The sequence below is a fragment of the Ranitomeya imitator genome, chromosome 1 (genome assembly GCF_032444005.1).
Source record: "Ranitomeya imitator isolate aRanImi1 chromosome 1, aRanImi1.pri, whole genome shotgun sequence".
Taxonomy (NCBI): Eukaryota; Metazoa; Chordata; class Amphibia; order Anura; family Dendrobatidae; genus Ranitomeya; species Ranitomeya imitator.
In genome coordinates this window covers 600,535,943-600,556,620 of record NC_091282.1, presented here as the reverse complement: position 1 = coordinate 600,556,620, position 20,678 = coordinate 600,535,943, and the positions used below count along the sequence as shown (strand labels likewise).

The following is a 20,678-nucleotide window of genomic DNA, read 5'->3' as shown; positions in this document are numbered from 1 at the left end:
TTAAAAGGGAGGCGCAACAATGCCCGAGCAAGATTTACTAATTCAGGGACTTTGGAAGAACGTTTTCCGACATGCGCTCAGTTATACTGTTTACAAGTGTTGGATATCATATAATAATAATCTTTATTTTTATATAGCGCTAACATATTCCACAGCGCTTTACATATAGCTTTTTGTGTCTGTGTGCACCCCATTCATGTGATTGGACAGCCCACAACTTAAAATTTCCGTTTCTTTGGTGGAAGAAATGTGGCTCTTCACTTTTTATATATAATCAATGTTAGGCATTAGCCCTGCTGATGAAGAATGAGAATAAGGTACACCCTTGGTTTTCTGGCAATGTTTAGTATAAACCTTTTTGTTACTGGTTCTGGAAGGATCTATTGGACACTTTCTTTTGTGTGGTGTTATGCCTCTGATGACCAGCTGATGGAGGCATAAGCTCATAAAAGTTAGACACATAAGCAGTCATCAGCAGCACCCTGCCCAGCTATTCATGATCCCACGCCTTGCCCAGAGGGATTTACAGCACCTCTAAACGTTTAGTTCCCAACACTGCCCTGAAAAATAAAAACACGCAGCTCCATTTCCATAGAGACTGCTGAAATGTTTAGAGAATTGCTGAAACAAGAATTTGTAAACTCCAGGTCTGACCCAAATGAAGCTGTTCTCATTCCCTGTCACAGCTGTCAGCAGACCACATTCACATTCTTAGCTAACCATCACACTACACATTTTCCTAGTGCCCCCAATAATGCTGAGTAAAAGGGAGTGTCCTATAATAAATCCTCTGCTAGATTACATTGTGACCCAAATCTTCCCAGCCAGGTATTTGTCACACAGACATTATTTTCACAGTCTGGCTGTGTCCTCAAAACCCAAGTTGAGGTTTGGAAAGGAGCGTGTGTGGGTGTGTGACTACAATTACACAGGGTGTGTAATGCAGACGAAACTTGGGGGAACATGGCCTTCCGTCATTCCATCTTGTAAGTACATGTCATCTGTGCAGACAGGAGACTCCATAAGCCTTAAATAACATAATTTATTCAACATGTCACTTATGTATCTACACCTTCAGTTCTAATACAGCACACAGACATAAATACAGGCAAGGAAGACACCCTACACAGGAGTTCAACCCCTACCATCAATGCTCAACAATAGTACACACAAGGCTCAGCCTCTAGCCCTTAGTGTGTGGATTACAGGTTTGTAGGGCTTTGGAGGTCACTTGTGTGATACACGTACCTGTCACTACACAGCTCTGCACATCCGTAGCTGCAGCCTGAACAGACTGTATATTGCTTTGACCACATCAGTGTTTTTATGATCTTAGCATATCCTATGGACAAGGGGTCCACTACTGGATTCCCACCCAGGCCAATTGAAGGAGCTTGTGTAAGATTTGAAGGCTTCCTGGATCAGCGTTCTTTGCAGTTTCTTCATGTATACGACATTCATGTCCGTTCTGTGTGGATGCTGATTTGTACCCCAAGGCGGTGCCAAGATCCTGAGTGTAATATACACTACTGGTCACACACAAGCTGTGTAGGGTTATATAGCACCTACATGAGACACTTGGCAGAAAGCAAATTCCCTGGGGCTTATTAGTCCATTCTGATCCACCCTGGATAGAAGTAGTTAATGTGTGTCCTGCCAGCAGGGATGTCGGTGCCCTAATATTAGCAGGTGGTGTGTCGGGGAAGTCATGTTGGGTAACAGCAGCTTGGTGCTCCAACTTTGGTTCAGGTGACAAGTAAAAGGCACAATCTTCTCAGCGCTGCATAGTTTAGTCGTGTCTTACTGCATGATGGCCCACACAGTTCTCTGTTAAAATTAATTCTGTCTATTTTCCATTTCAATTGATAGAGGTTATGCATAGGTTGTTTTATAGCATCCATGAGTGTATTAAAGCCCCCCCACCTCCCCCCTTTCCTGCCATCCCTCTCTATCCAGGTTAAATGTAGGTGGTATTAATTTCTTATACAAGGATGCACTGGAAGATGGATGGTCTACTGCAGAAGCATAAGAAAAAGCAACTGGAAAACTGGACTTCCACCTGTACTCGTCTAGGTGTCGACTGGAAGATATTGGGCTGGTGCTAGCTTAATACCACATTTCAGGTCTCTACCAGCTTGATCAGAGGTAATGGCCTTCCAGAGCCAGCAGGGATGTACCCTCGTTTGCTGCAGAAAAAAAGAGCTCATATTAATGGACATAAAGCAAGCAGACCATCTGAGTCATAGTACAGCTGGTCTGTACTGCTACTGGAATCAGCAGTAGGAACCTACACATTCTGGAGGTTGGGTCTGGAGTAATTCTTTGGCAGATAAGACGTGTGTCCTGGTTGAGAGGATAGAAAGTGTTCCAGTTTATCCTGTAGTTCAAGGTTCTGGAAAACAAAAACAAATAATGAAATGAGGTCACCTTGAGACTATGAGTAATACAAGTAGGAAGAAAGTTTGACGACAGTACAAAGACTCCAGAGTAGAGAAGACAATCTAATGTTCTCTTCTATTACCCATTTCAGGGATTCATTGCATTGATTGATTGATTGATTGATAGGAACTACAGAAACCTCCGAGCCCCTTGAAATTTGATTTGTTACATATATAGAAGGTTATCACTGAAGATATGTGACTGATATCAGTACTAGTATTATCAGAGAAGAGACTGACATAATGTACAGATGGCTTCCAGGCCCAGGTTATTTTGTCCCGCAGTTCTCTCCAGAATGGTCCTCACACATGCATACTCAGTAATGTAATGTACAATATGCGTTCTTACTAGTGAATGCTTATGGCTTTGGCCTATTTTTCATGTGGAATAAGTGTATTGAGTGGTGAACTTCAGCATGTCCTAACCTTTTCTCCTCCGACAACACCTGGCGGGGCAAACCGGTACGTTAGACCTGGTCCCTCTCAGATTAGAGGTTATTTTTGATTAATGTGAAAGCTAGACCAAAAAGGTATTGATTCCTTGAGTTGTAAAATTACAGAAATGTGACATTGAGACATTAAAAACTAACAAAATAAAGACAAGTCAATAACAAAAGATGACCAGCTCCAAGTTGGATACAGTAAAAGATCATGAACTTGAGGCTATGTGCACATGCTGCGGAAAGGTGTACGGATTTTTCCTCACTGATTTTGGTAAACCCACACGTAAACCGCACTGCGGATTTACCGCAGAATTACAGCAGTTTTTGTGCGGATTTCGCCTGCATTTTTACACCTGCGGATTCCTATTATGGAGCAAGTGTAAACCGCTGCAGAATCTGCACAAAGAATTGACATGCTGCGGAATGTAAACCGATTTTGTTTTCTATAGGTTTACATGGTACTGTAAACTCATGGAAAATTGTTGCGTCAAATCCGCTGCCGATCTGCAGCGTGTGCACATAGCCTGGACATTCAAGAGAATCACTGGCCACATGGCTGCCAGGGTGGGAGAAAAGAACTAGTGGCTGCGGGGCAAACAAGACAGATCAAGGGCTTCTTCACATGTGAAAATACATTTAGAATATTGATGCTGTAATTTACACGGCTGTTCAGATCACACCTCTTTCTGCTATCTCACCTGGTTACGACAGATTTCCACGAGGGGTTAACTCCAACATTCATTCAATGATGCCCAAATTCTCACGACTTGTGCAGTCACATAATGATTGAGAACGTGATATTAGGCTGGTGTAAAAGCTTCAGAACTAAATGTGTATATCACACACTCCAGTCTCACCTCTGCCTGCAGCCATGACACTTTCTCCTGCAGTTCTTGAATCAGCAAGTCTTTTTCTTGTGTGGCTGTCCTGGAATTCTGGAGCTGAAGATATAAAATATCACAAGGAGATGAAATTCTCTGGCCACAGTGTGAAATATGTAGAAGATGTCTGACTTGGTCATCTCCTTTCTGAAATGAAACCATCCCAGAATCCTCTGCAGTTACCTGCTCAATCATCTGACGCACTTTACGCTGTTGGCTTTTTAGCATGTCATTGAGGTGATGAATTTTCTCTTTCAGAGTAGACACCGTCTTCTCCAGTTCTTGACATCTAGAAGACAACAAAGAAAGATCACTAAAGTCGGCACCATAGGGTGCTGTCCAGTGCCGACTGGACTGTAGAGGGAGTTCATGGACAGCTCTGGGGACCCAATAGAAGGGGGTAGTCATTTGGGCTCTTTAAGGGTACGGGCAGCCTTCACTTCTTTCCCACTCTGAAAATGGATATGGGAAGAGGGCTTGAAGCGCCAAAGCATGCTGATATATAAACGATGTGGGGATTCTTGAATTAGCTATAGGATCTCTGTTGTATGCATGGCACAGCTGTTGAGAGATCAGTACACCCCATTCACAGGCCTCCTCTCACCTCTCCTGCATGGGTCCCTCTTGCTGATTCTGTTCTCTCATTTTATCCAACTCCTGCTCATTATGTTTTACTGTCTGAAGCAGCTGCTGGTGTTCCTGTAAGTGGAAAAAAAACCCTGAAACATTGATGAATCTGGTCTTTCCGAGACAGTGCACATTACTCCAGGATCCTTACAACCACATGTTTATGGAATATAAATGTTTTATGAGCTTTACTGACAACTGTGGCCATGTTATCCTGAGAATTGGGGGGGTCCAGATCATACAAATCCACCACCACATATCTTTCAAAAATAGGTCAATAAATAAAGTGGAATTTAGTTAACAGCTGTTACCTTCTCCATGTTGGACATCAGCCTCTTCAGCTCATCTACCTCTTTCTGCCGCCCAGCAGCTACTCCCTGCGCCTCTATACGTGCTCGCTGGCTCTGCTCAGCCTCCTGTTGCCATTGTGTTAGTTTTTCCTAAAAATTCAAAACATCTACATTTTTGAAAAGTTTCTTTTAGATAATATAGCCTTGTTCTAGACACATTCTAAGTCTGACCTCATACATCTTGCGGTCTGCCTGGTGCCGTCTCTCCGTTTCCTGAAGTCTGGCATACAACCTCTGTGCCGTCTCCCTCATGTTCTTGCCATTATCTAGTGGAAATTCCTAAAGTCACAAAATACAAATAATTAATTATTATTAACTAAAATGGAAAAGTTGCTCATTGGGGCACTACAGCCTTCTCTGCTCACCTCTTCATGAGCCGCTGTGTGTGACCACAGTGTATTACTAAGTCCATCGCCATTCTGCCTTCCCATCAGATCACCCTACACAGCAAGACAAGTCATAAGAACACTGTCCAAATGTTCTGCAGGGTGTCCTGTGAAAATCTAGAGTTTACCTTGTCGGATTGGTGAACCTCATGCTTGGAGGCATCAAGGTCTTTTCTTAGAAGAGTCAAGGAGGTGCGAGCCTAGAGGAGAAGACATTACTCTATGATCAGGGTTTGTATGAAGAATATCCCAACCATCCATACTGAGCTCACAACAAACCATTCTTTGTAATTTCACCTGACAATAATAAGTCATGGCTTGTAATACCATTACAGCAGAGCAAGCAGGAAGAAGAGCGTTCATGCACAGAACAGGAGCAGAGGTCGGAAATTAACCCGGAGCTCCAAGTGGTCATTATGGCAGGATTATGCACTTTAGTGTGGGTATACACAGCCATGCACGGCTATGGCTATGACATTGCAGGTGGGCAGCCTTTTTCAGCTCCCTAGTAAGACATGCAGAAAACCTGACAATCAAGGACTAAGCAAACATACTGCTACATACATTAAGTTTGCAAACTATGGTGGCATCAAAATCAATAATCCTTTCTTGAGCCTTGCTAGTGAGGATGTCAGTAATTATTTCCTTGCTCACCTCCTGGATCTGCCGCACCTCGTTCCTTAGCTGGCTGACGTTCCACTCATGCTTTTTCTTGTTCTCCGCTTTGGCTTTGAGATATACCTGGAGAGGAGGACACCCAGCTATAATCTATACTGATTACTGAAGGCTGACAGACACAGACTACTCTAAACACCATGCATACTTCTGTGCTAGGATCACTCTCATTTCTGCCATGAAGAGAGCAAGGTTGGCCTGACAATAATATGCTTGCTTTCCATTACTGCTCTTCTCTCTTCCCCAGTATGAGCAGTTGTAACTATTGATATGTAAATGGAGGGCAGTGGCGAAACACTAATACCACTGCAAACAAGCTTTATGTGTTTACAGGACACACCTATGCCTCAATTATTCTGTCCCCAGCTCCACCACAATAACAGGGAGAGGACATATGTCTGCGTGGTAGAATATCTGTGGGATCAATGCCGCTATAATTATCTTCTACTCCATTCATCACATAAGTAGTCAGTAATCTTCATCCATATAGATCACATTCCTCAGTGACATAAAGTGGCCTCCACCTGTCTGTACATTCCCTGGAGCTGACACACTAGGAGGAAATAACCAAACCTTCTAAATGGGAAGTCTCGTACTTTAATAATCTCTTCATCTCCATCTTTGGATTTTATCAGTTCCGAATTGAGGGGTTGGGATCCTCGTAGGGGGCGGGAGGAAATGAGGGCGAAGGCACGTCCCACTGGCTGTGGACAACAAGGAAAAATTAGTGACAGCTGTTAACACCAAGGGGGTCAATATAGATCCATGTCATTGATATCAGGGGGTACAGTTTGCTTCCTTTCGGATGAATATGTGAGGGTGTCAGATGTCAATACGAGGAATTTGCATCATAACATCAGCAGAAAATGACGCCATGTCTGCGGGACAATCTAGGCAGGCTGAAAAAAGTAGGTGACAGCCACCCTGAGCGGCCATCATTCTATTCCCGTAGGGTTGTACCGATCTAACTAGCTGTGCAGTGATATTTGCTGGCTGGTAAGTGCCAACAGATCGCAATATGGTATCGGCAGGAGGGGGGAAAAGGGGTCTTGTAGTCGCGGGCTCACCTTCACTTTAGTGGTGTCTGTCCTGTCAGGAGACTTGTCCTCACGTAGGGTCAAGCGCAGCGTTTTTACACTGTCCTAGGAGTAAAAGAGTGATCGTTCACCACAACCACTTATGTGAGTGGAATTACAGGCACTTGCTGAACATTCAGTGACCCGCCTCATAACAACACCCTTTACTCAGCGACTCCACAGCGCTTTCCCAGTGAGCTCATAGCTTAATAGGTGAGTGGCCAGTGGTGATCATCCATGAGGCACACAGTGACCATTCGCAGCTGGAGAATGACTGTGTAATTTACACTGAACTCATACTGACTGGAAGGTGGATGTAGCCCTGTAATCGGACTAGGGTGAGTGATCAGCAATAAGTCTTCTACTACTGTAAAAGCTGATGAATCATTTATGGCAGCATTGTGTAAGAGAGCAGGACTCCAGATAGCCGAGCAGGCCTGCAGGAGTTCATCTTTTGCTTTTCCCTACAGAAAAGCTGATATTCCTGAGGGTAGATATGAGGCTGAGGTCTGGGCAGGTCCATGGACTGAGAGGCCACCTAAGTGGTCTTCCCCCAGGACTATCGGTACAGCCATACATTCCAATACAATGTAACGACTCCCACCAAAATGCTGTGTAAGGGCTCACTCACACGTATATTAAAAGTACACCCGCACTGAGTTGGATTTGTTCGACTTCTAGTCTTTTAGGGTTACTTTCCTGTTCGCACATTGCGGAAATAGCCACTATAATGAAATTCAAGGTCATTGACTTTTGTGGGGGTGACAAGCAATACCATAGGGAGCCATTATCACATGTCGTGGATTGAAAAACAATGGCATGGTAATGTTAGAAAATCATTGGCAACGTTTTATCAAATTACTAAAACTATATGAAGCTGTAAAATACAAGAGTGAATGAGCCCTAACATTGCCTCCCAGAGTAACACAGCCATCCAAAGTAACAACCCCCACTATGACATACAAAGACAGAGAACATAGAAACAATCCCCTCTATACAGCTCCCAGCTATTTACCGAGAGGGAGGCATGTATATCTAGACGTCTATCTACATGTATATCTATAGACATGATGACTGACCGGCTCGGACTCTGGCTGGAGCTGCTGCAGGGTGCACAGGCCACTCATGGTCGCTCTCTGCTCACACATAGCACAGCACTGACCTCATCTGGGGAGGACACAGCACAGTACTTCACAGGCTGCTGACGTCACTGGGAGCACCCTGGATGATTGGCCCCAGGACAAGAGGGTGGAGTCATCCCTGAAAGATCATCTCACTAAAAGCAAGGCAGGCATTGAAGAGCATGGCATAGGACCCCATAGGACAGGATTATACTATGAACCCTCCATGGGGCAGATTTTACTACCAGGCTGAAGTTGGTTCCTTCAGTTTCTTATTCGGAGCTGAAGTTGGTTTCTTATTCGTCGGTTTCTTATTCGGCAATTTTTTTCTTTTCTGGTTTTTATAGGTTTAACAACAAAAAATAATCATCACAATAATAAAACACAATGCAACGAGGAGCCCTGATGTGAATACACTTAAAAACGGCTACCAAAACAAAACTGGCACAAAAATGGGCATCAAAGTGGGCACCAAAGAGTGCTGAAGAAAGGGTTAAATAATAATAATTTTTATTTATATAGCGCCAACATATTCCGCAGCACTTTACAATAAGCGGGGACATGTACAGACAATAAATTCAGTACAAGTTAAGACAATTTAAACAGTGACATTAGGGGTGAGGTCCCTGCTCGCAAGCTTACAATCTACAAGGAAATGGGGGGACACAATAGGTGAAAAGTGCTTGTTATTTCAGGTCTGGCAATTATAATAAATAGGGATTTTCATATAAAGCTGCATGATCCGGTCATCAGCCCGTGTGTTTAAGCGCAATAGTCAAGTATCGAATGCAGTTATCGTGGGCATGGAGGGTGTGGAGACAGATAAATAGTAGGGTGCAGATTCAGAATAATATTTGGAAGGAGGGAAAAGGGCAAAGTTAGTTTACTGAGTAGTTGATGTGGTAGGCTTGTTTGAAGAGATGGGTTTTTAAAGCGCGCTTGAATAGGTCGGGACTAGGTATCTGATCGTCTGGAGAAGTGCATTCCAGAGAGCTGGCGCAGCACGAGAGAAGTCTTGGAGACAGAGGTGCGAGGTTCGGATTACGGGGGATGTTAGTCTTAGGTCATTTGTAGAACGGGGGGCACGTGTAGGGCGATAGATGGAGATGAGAGAGGAGATATAAGGCGGTGCAGGACTGTGGAGAGCTTTGTGAGTGAAAGAGATGAGTTTATACTGGACCCTGTAGCGAATGGGTAGCCAGTGTAATGACTGGCACAAGATGGAGGCATCGGTGAAGCAGCGGGACAGAAATATGACCCTGGCTGCCGTATTCAAGATGGATTGGAGAGGAGAAAGTTTGAAAAGAGGGAGACCGATCAGAAGAGAGTTGCAGTAGTCCAGACGAGAATGAATAAGAGCGACAGTAAGAGTCTTAGCAGTTTCAAAGGTGAGAAAAGGTCGGATTCTGGAGATATTTTTAAGATGCAGGTGACAGGAGCAAGTGAGTGATCGGATATAGGGAGTAAAGGAAAGTTCGGTGTCGAATATGACCCCAAGACAGCGGGCATGCTGCTTGGGAGTTATGGTTGAACCCTCCAGGGTAATTTCGATGTTGGGTAGAGTGAGGTTAGTAGAAGGGAGAAATACAAGTAGTTCAGTTTTGGAGAGATTTAGTTTCAGATAGAGGGAGGACATGATGTTAGAGACAGCAGACAGACAATCCTTGGTATTTTGAATTAGAGTGGGGGTGATGTCAGGGGAAGAAGTGTATAATTGGGTGTCGTCAGCATAGAGATGGTACTGGAACCCAAATCTGCTGATTGTTTGTCCAATAGGGGCAGTGTATAGAGAGAAAAGGAGGGGGCCCAGGACTGAGCCCTGCGGAACCCCAATAGTAAGGGGACGAGGAGAGGAAGAGGAGCCGGCAAACAATACAGTGAAGGAGCGGTCAGAGAGGTAGGAGGAGAACCAGGAGAGTGCTGTGTCTTTGAGGCCTAAGGAGCGGAGCATAGTGAGAAGGAGCTGGTGATCCACAGTATCAAATGCGGCAGATAGGTCCAGGAGAATCAGCAGAGAGCAATGACCTTTGGATTTAGCTGTTATTAGATCATTAGAGACTTTAGTGAGGGCAGTTTCAGTGGAGTGTAAAGAGCGGAAACCAGATTGTAAGGGGTCAAGAAGAGAGTTATCCGAGAGATAGCAGACTTGACGGGAGTGGACCAAGCGTTCCAGGAGTTTAGAGATGAAGGAAAGGTTAGAGACAGGTCTGTAGTTAGCCGTGCAGTTCTGGTCCAGGGATGGCTTTTTAAGTAAAGGGGTAATGGTGGCATGTTTAAATGAGGAGGGAAAGATACCTGAAGAAAGAGAGAGGTTAAATATTTTAGTCAGGTGAGTGGTGACCACTGGTGAGAGAGACTGCAGGAGAGGTGAAGGAATGGGGTCACTATTGCAGTTTGTAGGCCGAGCAGAAGTGAGGAGCTTGGAAACTTCTTGTGAAACAGGCTCAAAGATGTCTAATGAGCTTGAGGTGTGGCAGGGAAGGGGATCCAGGCACTGAGGAGATTGGGCTGAGATATCCTGATGGATGTGGTTGATTTTTTCTAGGAAATAAGTGGCCAGATCCTCACCACTGAGATTGGAGATGGGGGCCTGTACTTTAGGTTTCAGGAGGGAGTTTAAGGTTTCAAAAAGTCATTTTGGGTTGTTGGATAGTGAGGTGATGAGGGTGGTGAAGTAGGATTGTTTGGCCAGAGAAAGGACAGAGTTATAGGTTTTGAGCATGAACTTATAGTGGATGAAGTCTTCTGCTAAGAGAGATTTTCTCCACTGCCGCTCTGCACACCTTGAGCAACGCTAAAGAAAGCGTGCTTGCATAGTGTGCCAGGGCTGCCGTTGTCTGTGTCGGGTCTTTCTGCGTGTAGAAGGTGCTGCTTCATCCAGGGCATTCTTCAGTGTAATATTGAAGTGTGACAATGCTAAGTCTGGACAGGAGAGGGAGGAGATGGGGGCTAAATATGTGTGGAGGTTGTCCATAAGCTGCTGGCTGTTAATGGTACGTGTATTCCGATAAATGTGGTAAGTGGGGGTGTCCTGGGTGAGGAGACAATTCTTGAAAGAAGGAAAGAAGGTTGTGGTCCGAGAGTGGGAGAGTGGAGTTAGTAAAGTCGTGCAGCGATCCAGGACGGGAGAAAACCAGGTCCAGAGTATTCCCGTCCTCATGCGTAGGAGAATTAGTAAACTGTGAGAGGTTGAATGAAGAAGTTAGAGAGAGAAGATGAGAGGCAGATTGGGAGAGGGGATCATTGATGGGGATGTTAAAGTCTCTCATGATGAGGGTAGGGATGTCACAGGATAGAAAGTGAGTAAGCCAGGTGGCAAAGTGGTCTAGAAACAGGCGGGAGGAGCCTGGAGGGCGATAAACAACCGCCACCTGCAAGGAGAAGGGCTTAAAGAGTCTGATGTGTGGACTTCAAAGGAAGGAAAGGTAAGTGAGGGAACTGGGGGGATGACCTGGAAAGCACATTGTGATGAAAGGAGTAAACCAGCACCTCCACCCTGTCTGTTCTCCGGTCTGGTGGTATGTGAAAATTTCAGCCCACCAAACGAGAGAGCGGCAGAGGCGGTGGTGTCTGAGTGCTGGATCCAGGTTTCTGTAATAGCCAGAAGGTTAGATTAGAAAGGAAAAGATCGTGAATGTAAGTTAGTTTGTTACACACAGACCGTGCATTCCAGAGAGCACAGTGGAAAGCAATAGGAGAAGGCATGCACTGAATGTTAATAAGATTAGCAGGGTTTCTATATGTAGCTGGAGGAGAGTAATTTATGCTGGTGGAGGGAGGTCCAGAGTTTGGGGAGATGTCACCTGCAACTAGTAGAAGGAGAAAAAACAGAAAGAGCAGGTGGTGGGATAATTTGTATGAATGTTTTGAGTGCTGCATGTGTTGTGAATTCTGTGGCTGAATTCACTCCTGTGGTCACAAGTGGTATTGCAGCCTCTGGGCTTCCTCCCTCAGGTGTTTTGGTGAGCTCGTTGGCTGCCTTGCTATTTAACTCCACCTGAGTCTGTCTTCCTTGCTCCTTGTCAATGTTCCAGTGTTGGATCTGAGCTACTGCATCTTTCCTTTGGCCTGCTGTTCTGCTAGATAAGTGTTACTTTGTTTTTGTTTCCGTTTTTTCTGTCCAGCTGTGCTATTCTCTTTTGCTGGAAGCTCTGAGATGCAAAGGGTTCACCGCCGTGCCGTTAGTTCGGCACGGTGGGTCTTTTTGCCCCCCTTTGCGTGGTTCTGCTTTAGGGTTTTTTGTAGACTGCATAGTTCTCTTTGCTATCCTCGCTCTGTCTAGAATATCGGGCCTCACTTTGCTGAATCTATTTCATTCCTACGTTTTGTCTTTTCATCTTGCTAACAGTCATTATATGTGGGGGGCTGCCTATTCCTTTGGGGTATTTCTCTGAGGCAAGTCAGGCTTGTATTTCTATCTTCAGGCTAGTCAGCTCCTCAGGCAGTGCCGAGTTGCATAGGTAGTGTTAGGCGCAATCCACTGCTGCTTTTAGTTGTGTGAGGATAGGTTCAGGTATTGCAGTCTGCAGAGATTCCACGTCTCAGAGCTTGTTCTATTGTTTTTGGGTTATTGCCATATCACTGTATGTGCGCTGATTACTGCACACTGTGTTGCCTGATAGCACAGCATAACAGTACAAGGAGCCAAACCAATGATTCTCAATAGAGGGAAAAAAGAAGTCCTGACATCATTTTTTTTCCTCAGCTCTGTCTTCAGTTTTTTTTTTTTTTTTTTTCCCCTAGACATTAGAGTGCTTCAGGACACAGCTGTGGACATGGATATTCAGGCTCTGTGCTCCTCAATGGATAATCTCGTTATAAATGTACAAAAGATTCAAGATACAATTGATCAGAAATCTATGCTAGAACCAAGAATTCCTATTCCTGATTTGTTTTTTGGTGACAGAACTAAGTTCCTGAGCTTCAAAAATAATTGTAAGCTATTTCTGGCCTTGAAACCTCATTCTTCTGGTAATCCTATTCAACAGGTTTTGATTATTATTTCTTTTTTGCGCGGCGACCCACAGGACTGGGCGTTTTCTCTTGCGCCAGGAGACCCTGCATTGAGTAATGTTGATGCGTTTTTCCAGGCGCTTGGATTGCTTTACGATGAGCCTAATTCAGTGGATCAGGCTGAGAAAAATTTGCTGGCTTTATGCCAGGGTCAGGATGATGTAGAAGTATATTGTCAGAAATTTAGAAAGTGGTCAGTACTCACTCTGTGGAATGAATCTGCACTGGCGGCTTGGTTCAGAAAGGGTCTCTCTGAGGCTCTTAAGGATGTCATGGTGGGATTTCCTATGCCTGCTGGTTTGAATGAGTCTATGTCCTTGGCCATTCAGATCGGTCGTCGCTTGCGCGAGCGTAAATCTGTGCACCATCTGGCGGTATTGTCTGAGAGTAAACCTGAGCCTATGCAGTGCGACAGGACTATGACTAAAGTTGAACGGCAAGAACACAGACGTCTGAACAGGCTGTGTTTCTACTGTGGTGATTCCACTCATGCTATTTCTAATTGTCCTAAGCGCACTAGGCGGTTCAATAGCTCTGCCGTCATTGGTACTGTACAGTCCAAATTCCTTCTGTCCATTACCTTGATATGCTCTTTGTCATCGTATTCTGTCATGGCGTTTGTGGATTCAGGCGCTGCCCTGAATCTGATGGATTTGGATTATGCTAAACGTTGTGGATTTTTCTTGGAGCCTTTGCGGTGTCCTATTCCGTTGAGAGGAATTGATGCTACACCTTTGGCCAAGAATAAGCCTCAGTACTGGGCCCAGCTGACCATGTGCATGGCTCCTGCACATCAGGAAGTTATTCGCTTTCTGGTACTGCATAATCTGCATGATGTGGTCGTGTTGGGGTTGCCATGGCTACAAACCCATAATCCAGTATTAGATTGGAACTCTATGTCGGTAACCAGCTGGGGTTGTCAGGGAGTACATGGTGATGTTCCATTTTTGTCTATTTCGTCATCCATTCCTTCTGACATCCCAGAGTTCTTGTCTGACTTTCAGGATGTATTTGAAGAGCCCAAGTCTGATGCCCTACCTCCGCATAGGAATTGTGATTGTGCTATCAATTTGATTCCTGGTAGTAAATTCCCTAAGGGTCGTTTATTTAATTTGTCCGTGCCTGAACACACCGCTATGCGCAGTTATGTGAATGAATCCCTGGAGAAGGGACATATTCGCCCATCGTCATCACCATTGGGAGCAGGGTTCTTTTTTGTAGCCAAAAAGGATGGTTCGCTAAGACCGTGTATTGATTACCGCCTTCTTAATAAGATCACTGTTAAGTTTCAGTATCCCTTGCCATTGATATCTGACTTGTTTGCTCGGATTAAGGGGGCTAGTTGGTTTACTAAGATTGATCTTCGTGGTGCGTATAATCTGGTGAGAATCAGGCAGGGAGATGAATGGAAAACGGCATTTAATACGCCCGAGGGTCATTTTGAGTATCTGGTGATGCCGTTCGGACTTGCCAATGCTCCATCTGTTTTTCAGTCTTTTATGCATGACATTTTCCGTGAGTATCTGGATAAATTCCTGATTGTTTACTTGGATGACATTTTGATCTTCTCTGATGATTGGGAGTCTCATGTAAAGCAAGTCAGAATGGTTTTCCAGGTACTGCGTGCTAATTCCTTGTTCGTGAAGGGATCAAAGTGTCTCTTCGGTGTGCAGAAAGTTTCATTTTTGGGGTTCATCTTTTCCCCTTCTACTATCGAGATGGATCCGGTTAAGGTCCAGGCCATCCAGGATTGGACTCAGCCGACATCTCTGAAAAGTCTGCAGAAATTCCTGGGCTTTGCTAATTTTTATCGTCGCTTCATCTGTAATTTTTCTAGCATTGCCAGACCATTGACCGATTTGACCAAGAAGGGTGCTGATTTGGTTAATTGGTCTTCTGCTGCCGTGGAAGCTTTTCAGGAGTTGAAGCGTCGTTTTTGCTGTGCCCCTGTGTTGTGTCAACCAGATGTTTCTCTTCCGTTCCAGGTCGAGGTTGATGCTTCTGAGATTGGAGCAGGGGCGGTTTTGTCACAGAGAGGTTCTGGTTGCTCAGTGTTGAAACCATGTGCTTTCTTTTCCAGGAAATTTTCTGCTGCTGAGCGTAATTATGATGTGGGCAACCGAGAGTTGCTGGCCATGAAGTGGGCATTCGAGGAGTGGCGTCATTGGCTTGAGGGAGCTAAGCATCGCGTGGTGGTATTGACTGATCATAAGAATCTTACTTATCTCGAGTCTGCCAAGCGCTTGAATCCTAGACAGGCCCGTTGGTCGTTATTTTTTGCTCGTTTTGATTTTGTGATTTCGTACCTTCCGGGCTCTAAAAATGTGAAGGCGGATGCTCTGTCTAGGAGTTTTGTGCCCGACTCTCCGGGGTTATCTGAGCCGGCGAGTATCCTCAAGGAAGGAGTCATTGTGTCTGCTATCTCTCCTGATTTGCGGAGAGTGTTGCAGAAATTTCAGGCTAATAAACCTGATCGTTGTCCGGCCGAGAAACTGTTCGTCCCTGATAGGTGGACTAGTAAAGTTATCTCTGAACTTCATTGTTCGGTGCTGGCTGGTCATCCAGGAATGTTTGGTACCAGAGAGTTAGTGGCTAGATCCTTCTGGTGGCCATCTCTGTCACGGGATGTGCGTGCTTTTGTGCAGTCCTGTGGGATTTGTGCTAGGGCTAAGCCCTGCTGTTCACGTGCCAGTGGGTTGCTTTTGCCCTTGCCGGTCCCGAAGAGGCCTTGGACACATATTTCGATGGATTTCATTTCTGACCTTCCCGTTTCTCAAAAGATGTCGGTTATTTGGGTGGTCTGTGATCGCTTTTCTAAAATGGTCCATCTGGTGCCCTTGGTTAAATTGCCTTCCTCCTCTGATTTGGTGCCTTTGTTCTTCCAGCATGTGGTTCGTTTGCATGGCATTCCTGAGAATATTGTTTCTGACAGAGGTTCCCAGTTTGTCTCGAGGTTCTGGCGAGCCTTTTGTGGTAGGATGGGCATTGACCTATCTTTTTCCTCGGCCTTCCATCCTCAGACTAATGGCCAGACCGAACGAACCAATCAGACCTTGGAAACATATCTGAGATGTTTTGTTTCTGCTGACCAGGATGATTGGGTGTCATTTTTGCCGTTGGCTGAGTTCGCCCTTAATAATCGGGCCAGCTCGGCTACCTTGGTCTCTCCATTTTTCTGCAATTCTGGGTTCCATCCTTGTTTCTCTTCAGGACAGGTTGAGTCTTCGGACTGTCCTGGTGTGGATTCTGTGGTGGACAGGTTGCAGCAGATCTGGACTCAGGTAGTGGACAATTTGACCTTGTCCCAGGAGAAGGCTCAGCTTTTCGCTAATCGTAGACGCCGTGTGGGTCCCCGACTTCGTGTTGGGGATCTGGTTTGGTTATCTTCTCGTCATATTCCTATGAAGGTTTCCTCTCCTAAATTTAAACCTCGTTTTATTGGTCCGTATAGGATTTCTGAGATTCTCAATCCGGTGTCTTTTCGTCTGACCCTCCCAGACTCCTTTTCCATACATAATGTATTCCATAGGTCGTTGTTGAGAAGATACGTGGCACCTGTGGTTCCATCTGTGGAGCCTCCTGCCCCTGTTTTGGTGGAGGGGGAATTGGAGTATATTGTGGAGAAAATTTTGGATTCTCGTGTCTCTAGACGGAAACTCCAGTATCTGGTCAAATGGAAGGGTTATGCTCAGGAGGATAATTCCTGGGTTTTTGCCTCTGATGTTCATGCTCCCGATCTTGTTCGTGCCTTTCATGCGGCTCATCCTGGTAGGCCTGGGGGCTCTGGTGAGGGTTCGGTGACCCCTCCTCAAGGGGGGGGTACTGTTGTGAATTCTGTGGCTGAATTCACTCCTGTGGTCACAAGTGGTATTGCAGCCTCTGGGCTTCCTCCCTCAGGTGTTTTGGTGAGCTCGTTGGCTGCCTTGCTATTTAACTCCACCTGAGTCTGTCTTCCTTGCTCCTTGTCAATGTTCCAGTGTTGGATCTGAGCTACTGCATCTTTCCTTTGGCCTGCTGCTCTGCTAGGTAAGTGTTACTTTGTTTTTGTTTCCGTTTTTTCTGTCCAGCTGTGCTATTCTCTTTTGCTGGAAGCTCTGAGACGCAAAGGGTGCACCGCCGTGCCGTTAGTTCGGCACGGTGGGTCTTTTTGCCCCCCTTTGCGTGGTTCTGCTTTAGGGTTTTTTGTAGACTGCATAGTTCTCTTTGCTATCCTCGCTCTGTCTAGAATATCGGGCCTCACTTTGCTGAATCTATTTCATTCCTACGTTTTGTCTTTTCATCTTGCTAACAGTCATTATATGTGGGGGGCTGCCTATTCCTTTGGGGTATTTCTCTGAGGCAAGTCAGGCTTGTATTTCTATCTTCAGGCTAGTCAGCTCCTCAGGCAGTGCCGAGTTGCATAGGTAGTGTTAGGCGCAATCCACTGCTGCTTTTAGTTGTGTGAGGATAGGTTCAGGTATTGCAGTCTGCAGAGATTCCACGTCTCAGAGCTTGTTCTATTGTTTTTGGGTTATTGCCATATCACTGTATGTGCGCTGATTACTGCACACTGTGTTGCCTGATAGCACAGCATAACATGCATGGCGCTAGTGGCTGGTTTGGAGTGGGTAAGAAATGTCAGTAGAGCCTCAGAGTTATACATGGGAGAGGGGAGAAGGGAGGGGTGGATATAGAGAGAGTGCCCAGAATGTGTTAAAGGGTGGGCGAATTGTAAGAAAGCAGAAGTAAAAGCAAATAAGAAGCAGATTGATATGATCAATGCATAACGTAGTATGACTGACCAAGAAGCATGATTTTTTGAAAACTTATGCACCTTACCTGTCTCTTGCCCAACTGCCATTGTCTAACAGCCAAGCACTTTATACTGTTGCACTTAATATTTGTTGCACACGCGACCCCGCACGCGTGCTATCCCAGCCAGACTAAATATATATATGAAATTAAATGACTGCTAGTTTCAGGAACCAAATGGCCACAACCAGTGTCACGATTCACACCGTGACCGTCACCCCCACGTCATGGGTCGGGGTGACTTTAGGCCAACAGACGGCTATCACATGTGCAGGGGGGCTTATCTTAGTTATCCCTACACTCCACAATGTGATGAAAAAACACACAGAAGGCTATTGACCTCTTAGTTTACAGCAGGGGCTTATTCTAGGTATCCCACTGCTCTGCAGTATACCACGAACTGCAGGGATTTATGTATATCCCGCTTACAGTTCCACTTGAAACTTGCAGCTCTCTGGCGCCCCTCTCTCAGGTCAGATTAGGTACTGCACCTAGGGTAATTAGTCACCAGAAAGGCTGCCTGCTATGTACTGGCTATTGGGCACGCTGCAACGACGCGATTAACTACTCCCACTCAGGCAGGAACAATAATTATCAACGCCGCAGTCGCTACAACGACACCCAAAAGCACTGTACAAATGTATGCTGCAACCAGTTTTGATTAAACGGGTCCGAAGCTAACCCAAAATAGTATTGGAATTCCCTTCAGAAGACTTAGGGTATGTTTTAGAGCAGGAAGAACGAAAACTAGTAATTTATATATTTTACTCCGTTAGAATTAAGGCAGTGTCTATAAAAAGATGTTACAATATGAGACAATTGAAATATGTACAAGGTAAATTATAACATAAACAGGGATTAAATAAGAAAAGGTACAACTCACATGTTCTCAGTTCATATCAGGCAAAACCATGCTGGTGGGCGGAGCTCCCCAAATGTCCCAGTGCATGAGGACTCTGGTTAGGAACAGCTCTGCAAGTCAGACTCACATAGGCTCCAGCAGACAGACAGCCTTATAGCTCAACCTGATGACATCACAGAAAGGGCTGGTTTTTCCAGACCCTCCTACCTCTTCAGTTTAACTAAATTTAACCTAAATTTGCCTAATACCTGTAACTCCGCTACAGAACATGTCATAGTCATAACAAACCCAGCATTCATCTCGTATTAACATTGGCATTCTAATGAGATCAAATATGTCCTATTTGTGATGCATAATTACAGAGAAATCCCTACTTTTTTACCTGATGGAGTTAGAAGCTCATGTTTACAGCGGTTGACAGATCCGCCGATGAACGTAAAGAATATGTATTTTTCCTTTTTCTAGCCTAAATCGTTAGCCCAATATCTTACAAGACTGGAACAAAGGACTTCTTGCATTTACAGAAGGGAATCAGACCGGTTTTAGCTAGTACAACTTTCCACTGCAGCTATGCCAGTCGTAAATACCTTTCTTCAATAAAACTTCCCCACATACATTGACAAGGCAAACTAAACACAGAGTGAAGGGGGGTCAACGCCCACCCTATATGTGCTGGCAGAGAAACTAAACTTATATGATATTTCATACAATATCATGACAATCAGCAATTAACCAATTAGCATAAGGCCCTAGCAGGCATTACTATGCAGGGTAACGAACCAATGCTGAACAAGGCCATAAAACAGTGGGAAAGAGGAAGAAAAAAAAATAGCTTTGAACACTTTAAATCAGAAACCAAAAACAGAGGGGGAAAAAAGCAACACATGAGTGATGTATTAAAATACCCTGAGCAAAGCTTGCTAGATATGATTCTGTTCACACGTGCAGTCAGCACACAAATGGATGATGGATTAAAATATCCTGAGCAAAGCTTGCTAGATATGCCTTTGGCCACTGATCTCACACTGCAGACATATAGAACAGGGAGCCCCATATCAAAACCAGTTATCTCCAGCCTGGCCTAAATGGGGTCTGGGCATCAGAACTAGCATCAAAGTGGGCAGACAGTCAATTTTGGCCATTTGAATAAGTAACAGATGTTTTTAAGGAGTTAAATGACTTTGGGCCACTGATCTGATACATAAAATACACAGATAGTGATGCCCTGCATCAAACCCAGGTCCCTCCAGCCTGGCCCAAATGGGTTCTGAGCACCAGAACTGGCATCAAAGTGGGCAAACAGCCCATTTTCACAGATTTTAATAAGTAACTGATGTTTTTAAGGGGTTAAAGGGAACCTGTCACCAGTTTTTTTGCCTATCAACTAGAAATATCATCTAATAGAGTGTGAGCTATACATTCCCCAACTACTTGTGAAACCCCCATGAATCCCCCATAAGAACCTTTTATATTTCTCCTGCGCTGTATGGAAATACAGGGTCGCTGGCCCCTCTCCCCCCCCCCCCAAATCGGCATGCTGTACGCTGTTATGACCTGGTGGTAAGGACAATAATGGACCTGGTGGTTAAGAGCACACGGAATGACCTGATAGTTACAAATAATATAGGACGAGCTCTGAAACGTGGGAACTCTGCTGACCGCAATCCCTAATCCTATCACACACACTAGAAATAGCCTTAGATTGCTCCTAACGCTCCCTATGCAACTCGACACAGCCTAAGGAACTAGCTAGCCCTGAAGATAGAAAAATAAGCCTACCTTGCCTCAGAGAAATTCCCCAAAGGAAAAGGCAGCCCCCCACATATAATGACTGTGAGTAAAGATGAAAATACAAACACAGAGATGAAATAGATTTAGTAAAGTGAGGCCCGACTTACTGAACAGACAGAGGATAGGAAAGGTAACTTTGCGGTCAGCACAAAAAACTACAAAAAGACCACGCAGAGGGCGCAAAAGACCCTCCGCACCGTGAGTCGGTGCGGAGGGTCTTTTGC

The 20,678-nt window shown here is 45.0% G+C and overlaps 1 protein-coding gene across 2 annotated transcripts; it reads right to left on the bottom strand.

Annotated features, from left to right (window-relative positions):
• Nucleotides 1-1,022: 1,022 nt before the first annotated feature.
• Nucleotides 1,023-8,090, bottom strand: TUFT1 (tuftelin 1). Of its 2 annotated transcripts, XR_011321893.1 has the most exons (14): nt 7,956-8,038; nt 6,868-6,942; nt 6,397-6,504; nt 5,780-5,866; nt 5,254-5,325; nt 5,105-5,179; nt 4,911-5,018; nt 4,701-4,829; nt 4,367-4,461; nt 3,946-4,051; nt 3,739-3,822; nt 3,580-3,647; nt 2,292-2,392; nt 1,023-2,186 (listed from the first exon to the last, which is right to left on the bottom strand). XR_011321893.1 is itself a non-coding variant. In XM_069768406.1 (13 exons), the coding sequence occupies exons 1-13, from the start codon at nt 8,022-8,024 to the stop codon at nt 2,120-2,122; spliced, it is 1,176 nt and encodes a 391-aa protein (XP_069624507.1). In that variant the 5' UTR covers nt 8,025-8,090; the 3' UTR covers nt 1,023-2,119. The 2 variants fall into 2 exon arrangements, 1 of the variants encoding a protein (XP_069624507.1); XM_069768406.1 differs by lacking the exon at nt 3,580-3,647 and having other exon boundaries at nt 7,956-8,090.
• Nucleotides 8,091-20,678: the final 12,588 nt, after the last annotated feature.

Excerpts from the sequence above, each read along its gene's own strand:
- TUFT1 (XM_069768406.1), bottom strand. The coding sequence starts at position 8,024 with ATGTGTGAGCAGAGAGCGACCATGAGTGGCCTGTGCACCCTGCAGCAG. Across the intron at positions 5,019-5,104 it reads ACACAGCGGCTCATGAAGAG|GAATTTCCACTAGATAATGG; the intron begins GTGAGCAGAGAA and ends TTGTGACTTTAG. Across the intron at positions 2,393-3,738 it reads TGTCATGGCTGCAGGCAGAG|AACCTTGAACTACAGGATAA; the intron begins GTGAGACTGGAG and ends TTTGTTTTCCAG.